General features: G+C 42.1%; 3 protein-coding genes across 11 annotated transcripts in view; 1 reads left to right on the forward strand and 2 right to left on the reverse strand.

Annotated features, from left to right (window-relative positions):
• The window catches only part of LOC113209469 (protein pygopus), a 7,291-nt gene extending 5,551 nt beyond the window's left edge, over positions 1-1,740 (reverse strand). Inside the window, exons 1-3 of one of the 3 annotated variants that reach the window (XM_026427001.2) lie at positions 1,486-1,740; positions 715-828; positions 179-283 (exon numbers count right to left, since the gene is read on the reverse strand). In XM_026427001.2, coding sequence (XP_026282786.1) covers positions 179-283; positions 715-752 — 143 coding nt within the window. In that variant the 5' untranslated portion in view covers positions 753-828; positions 1,486-1,740. Of the gene's footprint in view, positions 1-178; positions 361-714; positions 829-1,485 lie in introns of all 3 variants that reach the window. The other 2 variants (XM_052269433.1, XM_026427003.2) reach the window with 2 other exon arrangements.
• Positions 1,741-1,760: 20 nt separating this feature from the next.
• LOC113209467 (A-kinase anchor protein 17A) lies at positions 1,761-6,462 on the forward strand. Of its 7 annotated transcripts, none has more exons than XM_026426997.2 (14): positions 1,761-1,855; positions 2,401-2,508; positions 2,725-2,991; positions 3,131-3,251; positions 3,328-3,510; positions 3,595-3,831; positions 3,984-4,132; positions 4,227-4,446; positions 4,534-4,608; positions 4,686-4,800; positions 4,882-5,019; positions 5,253-5,400; positions 5,486-5,758; positions 5,831-6,462. In XM_026426997.2, exons 2-14 carry the CDS (start codon positions 2,480-2,482, stop codon positions 6,276-6,278), a joined length of 2,403 nt encoding a protein of 800 aa, XP_026282782.1. In that variant the 5' UTR covers positions 1,761-1,855; positions 2,401-2,479; the 3' UTR covers positions 6,279-6,462. The 7 variants fall into 7 exon arrangements, with proteins under 7 accessions (XP_026282782.1, XP_052125391.1, XP_026282784.1 ...); XM_052269431.1 differs by having other exon boundaries at positions 1,769-1,855; positions 2,414-2,508; XM_026426996.2 differs by lacking the exon at positions 1,761-1,855 and adding an exon at positions 1,984-2,232.
• LOC113209471 (MAP kinase-interacting serine/threonine-protein kinase 1) lies at positions 6,452-10,185 on the reverse strand. Its single transcript, XM_026427004.2, has 6 exons — positions 9,724-10,185; positions 8,876-9,001; positions 8,438-8,794; positions 8,014-8,363; positions 7,726-7,934; positions 6,452-7,648 (listed from the first exon to the last, which is right to left on the reverse strand). The coding sequence occupies exons 1-6, from the start codon at positions 9,788-9,790 to the stop codon at positions 7,387-7,389; spliced, it is 1,371 nt and encodes a 456-aa protein (XP_026282789.1). The 5' UTR covers positions 9,791-10,185; the 3' UTR covers positions 6,452-7,386.
• Between the last annotated feature and the right edge of the window lie 2,095 nt (positions 10,186-12,280).

A 12,280-nucleotide genomic window follows, 5' to 3' on the forward strand; every position in this document is an offset into this window, starting at 1 on the left:
CAATTAAAAATTACCAGACTTTTTAAAAAGTAAATAGACTAAGAAGAAATTCAGGACCCAGCAGTTGTGTTAAATGGTAAATCTAAAGAAAAAGATGCTGAACCAAGGCGAACAAACGATGCAATAGATTCAAGATATGCAGAGGAGAGGCAATCAAGCTCAAGACAATTGCACTCACCCAAATGGGTTGCAAATGCCTTTGTTGTCAGGGTACATAGGACCCAAGCCCCGATGGGGTGCCTCAACCCCAGGATACTGGTATGGAGCTCTACCCCGTGCCATACTGCAACAGGATTGTGACTTCTATGGTCAAATGACAGTTTATCTCAAATTTAAAAGATATTTGTCCACTGATTAAATCTGAAATAATGAAGCATAGTTAATCAGCTAAGTATAAAGATTAACCATGTGAGAATTGTCTTCTGACGACTTCAATTCACTCTTTGCATAAAACATCTATAACATAAACTATGTAAATCAATAGTATTCCTGCTCTGAATCAGAGGAAGTGGTTATGTAGACAGAGGAGAAACATGCTGACTACTCCCCCAAGTAACAAAGTTTTAATATTTTTCTTTCAAAAAAGTACAGAGGGGAGAAAAAATTCACTTTTTCATAATTAACTACATTAGGTGTGCTGCATTCTAAGACAACCGAAAGATACTTATTAAACACGTATTGAGAATTTAAGAAGTAAAATGAGATTATAGTTACCTGACGAGGGGTGCCATCCCTGCAATGTTTTGGCTCATGTCCCTTCACTTTACCATGCCTTAGCTTCGACAACTAAATTATTCTCTTCTCCTTAGAGACAAACAGCTTTTGGCGCTAAAATTTTTTAAAAAAAGAAAGAAAAAGGACTCACATTAAAAAGTAAAGTGTAAATTGTCAAACAAATATAAACACAAAATCATCACATGAAAGGCACATGCCTTTAACATTCAGAGATATAAGACACATAATTTATCCAGGCATGCGTAACCAATTGTATGAAATACAAAAGATCAAATGACAGGTAATCAGGTGAAAAAGGAAATGCAGAGAGATTCATTGACTCAAAACAATTTACCCTACGATAAAAATAGGATAAAATGGAAGTACGTTTTAATGAACAGCTTATGAGGAGTTATTTAGTTCCATGCAATGGAATAGTCTACAAATGTGCAGGTGATATGGCTGAGATTTGCCATTTTCAAGACCATGGTCTAATTTAGGGTACCATGTAGTAATACCAGGATACAACAGAAAAATTAAAACTTTAGGCTTTGAACAAAACCAAACAACTATTCGACTAAATAGCTAAGAACTAGTAATCATGACCGGTTTAAGAGAAGACCGGCCTTGGATAAGAAGCGGCCAAATCAACAACATAACCTCAACCAAACATCATAACAGGACGGTTTTCTAGCCAACTGTAGATTCATTTCGAAGAAAATTAACACTGGTATCTATATATTTACTATACGGCAAATACAGTATACTCACTTTTGCATTTTAACTGCAAATTCCAACACAAGTACTCAGCATTTGCCACTATTTTTCCGACCGACAAACGAAGGTACCTCGAGCGCTCCCGGATGAATAAAGAATCCGAAAATCGCAGAAAGGTCATAAACCCGATTTGCTGATGTGGGGCAACATACTATCAGCAATATAGTTAAACCAACGAAAATCAAAACAAATTCTTAAATTAATTTCGAAAGCCCAAACACACGCTACTTTCATGTCGCCATCTTTCAATGATTTACATACAGAGGTCGCGCTAGTCGTGGGGGTTCCAAATATGTATTTTTTTACATGTCTGCTGTCGAGTCGGAAAACCGGCGTACTCTGCGGTCTTGTGATTATTATTTTAGTAGGTTTCGAAAGCACTGATTATAAACTTACAGTAGAATTACATTCCCAAACCGTACCGATAAGCCAAAAGTCTCTTCGATTTTCTTATTTTATAAAAGTTGGTAAAATAATATTAGGGAACCATAGGGGCATAGGGGAGAAACCGGAGAAACGAAACATTATTAGTTCCGGGACCCAGAAATATCTTTTCTCCTAAAATTGTTCTTTTGTTGTACGAAATCTTTATTTTACTACTGCTTATACTACTACTATTGCTATAATCTCCCACCCTATCAGAAAATGAAGTGTTTTCTCTCGCATCTCTCTCGCTCTGTCTGTCTCTGTCTCCGTTGATCCAAAACGGACAACTACCCCCTTGTGTAACCCGTCAGCCAGGTTCGTAACCTGTCAGTCTCACAGTTATTTGGTCTACATAACGGACGCTCACTTCTATGTCTAATTAATAGACAATCGGAAAGACGAACCCAAAATAACTCTTTATCCCACCAAGTAAACATGGTTTTGATTCGTTTTTCGGCGTAAAATCTTCTTGCTGATCTACAGTTATGTCTTCTAGTGCTGTGTACATGTTGAGGTAATCCGGCCTCGTCAACGAGTGCAATAGGACCATCAAGACTTCAACATGAGCAAAATTCAACAACAAAATAAAAGGTATTAGTTTGTTTTTCAATTAATTGTCCCAGTTTTACTCAAACGTTTCCTTTTCTATGTCATTGCCCCATTATTTTTTACCACTTTAACCTGAAAATGTGTTAATATAGATCAACATTTTATAAGTCGTCAACCATAATCTAGTTTTGTTTCTGCTCGTAGATACTGAAAACAACTATGTTTTTTAAATCAATTAATTCTTCATTTCTTTTTCAGCGCTACCCTGTCAGGGAGTGTAAGCACCACCCTCAACAGTGCGTTTCAAACATGCAGCGATACGAGTGATGCTGTGGAATTATTTGTTCCTCAGCAACTTTATGTGAAGCCTGTTGCCAAATTAAATGTTTCCGTACAGCTTCCACAGTTAAAATTACCTGGTAAAACCATATCAAATTGGGAGGTTATGGAAAAGTTGAAGACCATGGTGAAACCAGTTCAATTCACTGTTCTGAAAGTTTCAAAGAGCACGTTAGAATTTATCAGGTGTGCAAATTTTTTTTTAACTCTGAAAAGAAAAACTAAAGTAGTGTTTATGAAAGTTGTAGTTAATTTTTGATAGTATTTTGTTGTTTTGAGGTTCTTTGAATCTTTGACATTAATATCTCAAATATTTCTCTTGTAGATTTGAAGGAGAAATAGAAAACAAATCAAATTTGAATGAAGTTGTCTCCCGTTTGGATGGCAGAACAATAAAGTTATCAGGCTTTTCAGAGCTCTTAAAAATAAGAGCAGCAGAAGCAAAGGCAAGATTTAAATTATTCACTGAATTAAAATAAAATGTTAACTGTTTCTTATTCATGGGTTTGATTCCTATTGCAGAGTTCTTTTCCCACCCGCCATACTTGGGACTCATATTTTAGGGATGCTAAAAATATGAATGAAATGAAACCAGGGGAACGACCGGACACTATACACCTCTCTAATTTGCCCAGTCGCTGGTTTTCATCCAGACAAGAAAATGGCAGAGGGAATGATAAACCTAGTGAATATGTTTTCAAAAAGGTATGATTGGAAGTGCAATTTTATTAATATGTTTCAAGAAGTTTTGTTGGTTGTTCTTTTTCTCAAGGTATTTATTTGCAACAGGTGTTTGAACAGTTTGGTGAGGTTCGCTGTGTTGACATACCAATGCTGGACCCATATAGAAGTCAAATGAAAGCTCATATTTCTGGTTTAAAAACCTTTTCTTTTGGACAAGAACTTGCTTTTGAAGGATACATTCAATACCAGGAATATGTTTGCTTTGTGAAAGCTATGGATGCTCTTCGTGGTATGAAACTTCTTCACAAAGAGGGTGATAAAGCCTTCACTGCCAGTATTAAGGTATAAAAAATGAAAGAGTTTCCATACATTTATTCATACATGCATACCTACATCCATACCTACATCCATAACAGCTAAAGTCTGTTAGGGTCGAGGACCAGCTGATCTCTATCCCTACATCTTTGTCTCATCAGTGTCTGTCTGAATTCTAGGTTGATTTTGATCGTACGAAACACTTAAGTGAGGCATCCATTCGCAAGCGACGGGTGGAAAGAGAGAGATTAATGGCTAAAGAAAGAGAACTTGAAGAGCAAGAGAGACATGCGAGGGAAGAGGCTGAAAAACAGGCAGAACTGATTAGGTACTAACATGATAGTACCCACTTGCAACAAATCTTACCTATATGGTCTTCTTATTAAAATTCTTGTTTATAAAATCTATGTACATGTATCTAGGAAAAAAGAAGAGGAAGAACAGCAAATAAAAGCACAGGTAGCAGAAGATCGTAGACAGCGTAAGGCCGAACGACATCAAGCTCGCCAATTACGTAGATTAAAGAGAGAAGAAGCTCAACGCATGAATTACAAAATTGCTGTGGAGGAGCGAAAGTTACTCATTGCCCAAAGAAAACTGGAGAGCATCAGGCTTCTCGATGAACTTTTTGAGCGAGTTAAGGTACGGTTTCAAAAACTGGCATTCACACAGTCCTTCAAAGAGTTCATAGAAGAATTTACCCTGATTCTTAAATGGTTTGTCCTTTAGGTGATAAGATTGCAAGAGACAAAGAAGGAGAGTGTTAACCAGCTTAAAGAAAGTAATCCAGAGAAAGATGAAAAGGTCAGTCTCTTCTTCAAATTTTGCGCTTCATATTTATGACTCTCCATGTATCATATGCTTACACATTTTAATCTTAGGAGGATATGGAGAAGAAAGAACGAGAACTGAGATCAAAATTAATGAAGAAATACAAAAGCATGCAAGAACTCCAGCTCAAAGGGCAGCAAGAGAAGTTGCGTCAAACAGTTGAAAGTAAGTTCCCATACATACAAATAACTTCCCGAAAACTGCCTATTTTTGTCTTTATCACATCTATCTTTACTCTTTATATAGATAGAGGCAAAGTTCGCAGTGTGTTAACACCTACTGTAAGTAAAGAAAAAGATGCTACAGAATCTGATGGTTCAATTTCTTCCTCATCAAGCAGTGAACCCTCCGGAAAAGAATCGGATAAAAGGGCAAAGACCACAGGTAATCACTGGTTCATTCAAGTAATACTGCAGAGGGGATTTTTTCAGGGGAGGGGGGGCTAGCTACAAATATCAAGACCATCTCATTGGGTTTAGAATCAGTATTGGAGTACAAATGTAGTTGGGTCTCTATGAACCCTAAAGATAATCCTGAACCTAATGAGGAGATCATGATAATAGTTTAGGCTCCGTTAATTACTGAGGCTGCATTTTCACTTTACTTATTTCTTTTAGGTATTAAGAAAGGTGATGTTGTTTCAGAGAAATCTGAAAATGCAGCAAAGCCATGGTTCAATCCAATGAATGCTCACTCAGCTGCAGGATTATTTCCTATGGATTTTCATGGAGGTCTCATGGGGTTGCAGCCTCCTTTCACTGACAGGTTGTTCATGAATCTTTAAAAGTTATTTAGCAATTGTGAAGCTATGTATTCTCTTTAAGAAATTCTAACAAATTTTGCCGCATAGGTTTCCATACCCCCAAGGAGGATCTGGTCCAAACCGATGGCCTCGTTGGCCGCGTTATCCGCGTGGTCGCGGTGCCTTCATGATGCCCAACTACTACTATGGAATGTCTGATGACTACTACAAGTACTTCAGTAAGTTGGCCGGACAGAGCGGCCGGAGTCGTTCTCACAGTCACAGCCGGTCTCGGAGTCGCTCGGGCAGTCGCTCTAGGACACGGCATAGGCGCCGTTCTCGTAGTAACTCTAGATCTAGGAGGAGCAGAAGTAAATCAAGGTATTGAATATTTTAATCAGGGCTGAAATTTTAAGATTTTTTCTTTCCTTGAACTTTTATGTTTCTGTCCAGACGATCAAGATCCAGCCGACGGTCAAGATCACGAAATCGTTCTAGAAGATCTCGTTCTAGATCTAGGTCTAAGTCCACCACAACTCTCAGAGGAAGGGATAGAAGTAGATCCCAATCAAAATCAAGGAAAACGGAATCTACTTCAAGATCAGCACATTCTCCTCACAAATCCCACTCAAGCTTTCAAAAACATGTTGCAGCTAAAGACCAAGCCGTTACATCTTACCCGAGATCAAACCAAAGAAGTCCCACCCTGTCTCCTAAAGCAAAGTCTTCGTCCCGCAAACGAGGTGTCACTGTCAATCATGACAGTTCTAAACCTTCACTTGTGTCAGAAGTTGTGCCAGTCCTTTCAGAGAATGGAACCAAAATGTGTACAATACAAAGTAAAATAATGGAGGTTGAAGGTAGTAAAAAGAAGAAAAAGAAACACAAGAAAGAAAAGTAGAAACTATTACTAATATGACTGATCTTATTTTTTTAATTTGCATCCTTAAATTTTAAGACTGGGATCTGTATCTTGATACAATCATTTTATGGACTGTGATACCTCATCTTGTAATGTTTTATTTACCCATTGAGTTGGAAAATTGTTGAGTGGTTGAAATGAAATTTCCATGATGGTTTTGAAATGTTTATTTTTTTTTTCCATTTTTCTTCCATGTGAAAAATTTGTAGTTAGTTTTCAGAAGTTTTAGTACATAGGTACTTATCAAATTAATACTTGAAAGTTCATACAATTTTACATGAAGCATTTAAATTTCCCCTTTCTCTTTACTACTGATTACAAAGATGGTATGGGGCACTTGAAAATGCTAATGGCTTCACAACTTTGGCTTGACATGCTAAAGAAAAGGTCATAAGGACTGATTACAGAAATGTATTACAAAATTGCCCTGAGGATTTACATGAAGATTCTTTCTCACTTTAAACAAAATCCCAATCAGCACCATTGTAAGAGTACGGAGCAAGATGAAGGGACAAGCTTCCATCATCTAAATCACTTATGGAGAATTACAAATTCATACAAGTCTTTGGCTGCAAGCGCTGAGCACCCAGCCTTCACGCTTTATCATACAGTTCACACAATCTGGAAACTTCCAACATAATTAAAAATTATCAGTCTATTCATTCATATCACTTGGCAGGAGAAACTCATGCAGAGTTTTAGAGAGAGGTCTCATTGAAGGCATATGCAACTATACATCCAAAATCATGAACAAAAACATTTTACTTGACAATTCTACCAAACAAGTGGCAAAGAAAAAAGAAAAATTGTACGTCAATAACGAAAATAAAAATGAAACTCTTGGATATAAGAGAAGACCATTGAATATCCTGCTATTAAGCTGGCAAACTGCAAAGCCAAAGGACAAACCTCTCTCTCACACACACATTCACACATCTTACACACAGACTGAGCACTTTCCTCTCACCACATATTACTGTTCCAAAATTCAAGACATTATAAAAAAAAAAAGTGGACTTTGTGGCTAAAAGAACTAACAGAACATTTTGAGAGGATGATCAACAGTACAATGGTGACAATGAAGTTGCTAACATGTTGGTGAGGGGACGAGTGGGACGGAATTAGCTTGAAGACGGCGCTGCAAAAGCCGTGATTCAGATGGAGGAGACAGACCAAACATGTGTCCTGAGTCCAACGAATCTGTTGCAGCAGCTTTGCAGGAAGCCTTGTTGGGGTGGTATTCTTCTCGAGGTACAAGATCCATGTTCATGCTGAAGTGTTGAAGGACTACTCTATTCACAGCCATAGCACTCTCAGCAAATGCAGACAAATCCCTTGCGCTGTTGTTTCTACAATGCACAAGAAGAGATATTAGACCATAAAATTTTGATGCGCTAGCAAAATCAAAATGATCTAAACAACATACCGGCGAATTATATGTGGTGTGTAAAGTCCTCGAGAGGAAGGACTTGGCTGATTCCAAGGATGACTGAGAACGGAAGCAGCTGAAATTCTTTGCCTTGCCTCCTTCACAAGCAATCTTCTGATCAAATCTTTGGCATCTTCAGAAATAGTAGCCCACTCTCTTTCTGGGAAATCATAGCTACCTTCCTGAATACTAGTAAACAGAAGATCCTGAACAAAAAGCAAAAATTAGTAACCTGAAAGGTCAAACAAGCACCACATGATAAAAAATGGTTATGGGGTATTTTACCTGGCAAGCAGAACAATTGTCTCCACGTTCCCAGCCACAGTCCATGCCACAGTTGCCGTAGAAAGGTGGATAACCACACAGCAGGATGTACATAATGATACCGAGAGACCACAAATCACAGCGCTTGTCATAAGAATTTGCCTCTCCTACAAATGCATCTACGACCTCGGGAGCCATAAATTCGGCTGATCCCACAGGTGTAAGAAGCTGAGGAGTGGCAATAGGAGAAGTCAGAGCAGAGTTAAATTTGATGCCAGAGCCCAAGTCAAAGTCACAAATTTTGACAGGATTCAATTTTTCAGGATCAACACAAAGGATGTTCTCAGGTTTCAAGTCTCTGTGTGCAATACCTAAACAGAACAGAGTAATAAATAAAATGTTCAAAGTAGACACAAAATCAAAAGCAACTCAGATTAGTCTTTACCTTTCTTGTGTAAGAACTCCAGGGCACTAGCGAGATCACAGATTATCTGACTAGCTTCTCTTTCAGTGAAATGATTCCTCTCTTGAATTCGAGAGAGAAGCTGGCCTCCATTTATCTTCTCAAACACCAGATAGAATCTATCTTCATCTTCAAAAAATTCTATCAGTTGAATGATATTAGGATGACCTTGGCAATGGTGGAAAGTCTCAACCTCTTTGAAAACACGGCTTCTTGAATGGCCAGGAACTTTTTCTATCATCTTCACAGCATACTCCAAGTCAGTCCAAATGTTGACACAGGTTTGAACAGAGGCATAGGCTCCTTCTCCAAGAACTTCCCCAGTGAGCCTGTACAGATCTAGAAGACAAAATAAAATTGATAAATGGCACTAAACCACAGATAAGATAAAAAGGCTGTTAATACTGGAAAACTATCTACCTTGGAAACACGAGGACACAAGACTAGTGGCAGTCTTCTTCTTGCGTCTTTTGCGCCTAGCCTCCTCCTTACGTTTAGCGAGATCATCGCTACTTGGGGAATCTCGTAAAACAGACATGACTTCATCTAAAACAAAGAGAAATTTGCATTTTTAGAAACTAAAAAATCATATTTGATCACATCCTTAACATAGAGGACTGACTAGATGATAATGGTTTTTTGAAAGCAATAAAGAACAAATACTATAAAACTCAGAATGAGTTCAGAGCTTGGGTGAAAGGAGTGGGCGCATTCAAATTTACCGCGCCCGGCCGGCACACATACGGAGGCCGAGAGAAAGCGACGGGTGGCCTCCGAAATGCGAGGGGGTGGGAGTTTCAGTTTAGCCTACAAAAACAGTTTGAAAAATATACTCAGACTAAAAAGTGATGGGGAAACTAGCAACTGCTACGGAGTTTAATTGTGCAGTCGATAAATGTAAGTACGACATCGACATTCTCTTACGACAACCCAACACACCTGGAAGTGACACTTGCGGAAACAAAGAGTAGAGCTATTCGTACGCAAACGCGGGTATTGGGGAAAACCTTAAAGTTAAATTGGCAATCATAGGGCAGCATGAGCTCCAGCCATTGAGATCTGCGCTAGATAGGAAAATACTGGTCGAAGAGCGTCTTGCTACAGATCCTTTGTCCGAACGCGGAAGCATCCACCCTAATCCTGGACGCGTCGATAGCAGTCAGCGTAACGATTCAGGACGAAACTACCAGGACCAGACATAATTCGAAAGGAAGGCGTATGAAGCACTAAATCTTAACTTGCTTAAAAAGTTGATGGGAGATACTTACTCGTCTGAGCAGATGCGGCGTCCAATCCTCCTTGCTGCACTGCTCCCTCTAATATACTTTCCACCATTGTTTCGTCAAAGTTAATTAACACTCGAGTCAATAAATAACACAATAAATACAAAAAACTATCAACAAATAAATTAACGAATCACAAAGTAGCGGTAAGGTACTCGGAGTATATAAAGTTATATAAATCTTCTCGGGGCTCAGCAGGTCAGTACGGCCAGAGGTGGGTTGGGTGATGACTTGTCACTGCTCATATGGCCCCATATGACTGGAATCGCGTATCCTTCCACGGTGAGACGTGCGGCGAAATCCTTGGTCGTCACACTTCACACCGAATCCTTCCTCCTTCCCCTGCACAAAGCACTGGGCTTGACTGCGCCGACTTGCGCAAAGCTAGACCACACTCATCTCGCCTCTCTCACTGCCGAAAGCCGACTGAGCTGCAGAGTGAACGCCACGCCAGTTTATACTTGGGCCAAAGAGCCTCGCCTGGTCGAGCCGCCCAGACACTCCACTCGTACCACGTCGACGCGCAGGCGCTGTTGCTATCGAGCCCGGGCCGTGCGCAGCCAGCGAGACAAAGAGAAGCTGTCGGAGAGAGAGAGAGAGAGGGAGAGAGAGCGAGACAGGGGCCGGTCCGTGGGGGGTGGGGGAGTTGGGAAGAGAGAGGCGAGAGGGGGGGAGGGAGGGGCTTGTTTGGAAACAGGCCGGGAGACACGGAAAGCGATGTGCTTTGCGCAGCTTTGCCGCTTTGCCTCTGAGCGAGCCTCTGACTTGGCAACTCTGCAACGCGCCGGTGCGACTTTTGGGCCTCCACGTATGCGAGGGAAGTTCCATCGAGATCTATCTCGCCCGCCCGCGGTTTCACACAAAGCAACCGATGGTCACGTGTGTCCGTGTCCAGCGGCGGTGGTCGCGTGACGGACGTAATGACTTCGTCTCCGAAGAAGATATGAGGGAATAATATGCCGACCGGAAAAGTCACGTGGTCACACGTGCACAGTGACACACGAACATGTCTGGACGGTTCATCATATCTTTCGTTATATTCAATGTAAAGTTGGCGCAAAGCGCATTTTGCTTAAACTTGATTGAACATTGTGACTGCTTAAGACTTGAGGTAGGCCTTTATGGTCATTAAGGTTGGAAAAGTTGCGGGCCTTTTCTGGGCACAGGGCAACACGTCGCGCCTGGTGCTATGAAATGGTCGAAAGGCCCAGGCGCTGTCCTAGTCTAAAGTTTTTTAAAGAGAGAGGGAGAGGGAGAGACAGAGAGATTGTTTTGACCTTGGTTTTCTTTACTCCTCGCCACCCTCCGGACCCCACTTTGCCATGTAAGGTGCTCGCTTTCTCGTCCTCTATTGTTTCTACCCCTTCCAAACGCCCTTCCTTTGCAAATATTCTTCTGTAACTCCTCCCTCCTGCCCTCCCAGAAACTCTCTATCTCTGATTGTTTAGACATACCCTTCTGGCTGTCTCTACACTAGTGTCTCTACCCCCAGTAGCTCCAACCACATTAAATGCGCTTCAATGCGCATTGAGAGCACATAAAAGGTGACACATTGGTGACTCTTTTAAAGCGCATTACAGCATTTAATACGCATTTTCTGACTGCCGTCGTTCCAGTATAGGTTGGTGGCGTGCAGAGCAGACTGTCTGAGCTGACTGAACTGGCTGAAATGGATTAGGTGAGGGGGGGGGGAGTACTTTTATGGGTATTCTCGTGCGACTAGGGACGAGCCACAGAAGTCATGAGAGTGAGAGCTTAGAGAATGACAGGCTTCATGGAGGCGCGGTCCTGCTATGCGTCATCTCCTGCCGTCCCTGCTCAGCAGTGCCGCGTCGTGCGCGCGTGAGGGTGCGTGAGCATGAGCATGCAGGACGGGGAGGGAGGCTTTGTCGAGCAGGAGCAGGTGCACTCCGGCCGGCGCGGCCCCTTCCCCTTCCCTTCATGAGGTCCCCCATGCGGGCGAGGGCCTGCCGATCGCAGCTGATGCTGGCCATGCTGGTCTCTCCGTCCGTAACAGCGCTGCCAGTGTTGCCCCCCCCCCCATCCCTCCGATAAATATTTTGAATACAATCAATATCGTTTCGGCGCGAGATGCCCGAATGCCCGCTGTGAGGATGACATCAGCCAGCACGTACAGCTCCTGTAGGTTCGCAGCTTTATCGCGCGACTGGGCCTCACTTCTATCGTCCTATCGCCATTGCAGCCGCACGCTACGCACTTCCTTCAAAACATTCCCTCCTCCCCCTCCCCTTCCCCCTCTTCCGCGGATCCTTCCCTACCCTCCCTTTCCCTTTCCCTGCGGGCCGGCCCCGGGCCAGTCCATCCCAAGGTCAGCCCGTCACGGCCAAGGGCATGCTGCTGCGGTGGCGGGCGCGGCGGTCGCGGCGGCGGGGGCGGCGGTAGGGTTGGGGGCGGCCGAGGGGCGTGGCGGGGAGGGGAGGTGAGTAGAGCAGCCAAGCGTGGCACCGTCGATTTATACCGGCATTTCTATGCCTATCTCTTCTCTTTTCCCCGGGAGCCTTTCTTCGTCGTCCCTTCGCCC

Source organism: Frankliniella occidentalis, unplaced genomic scaffold, assembly GCF_000697945.3.
Source record: "Frankliniella occidentalis isolate FOCC.00 unplaced genomic scaffold, Focc_3.1 Scaffold92, whole genome shotgun sequence".
Lineage (NCBI taxonomy): Eukaryota > Metazoa > Arthropoda > Insecta > Thysanoptera > Thripidae > Frankliniella > Frankliniella occidentalis.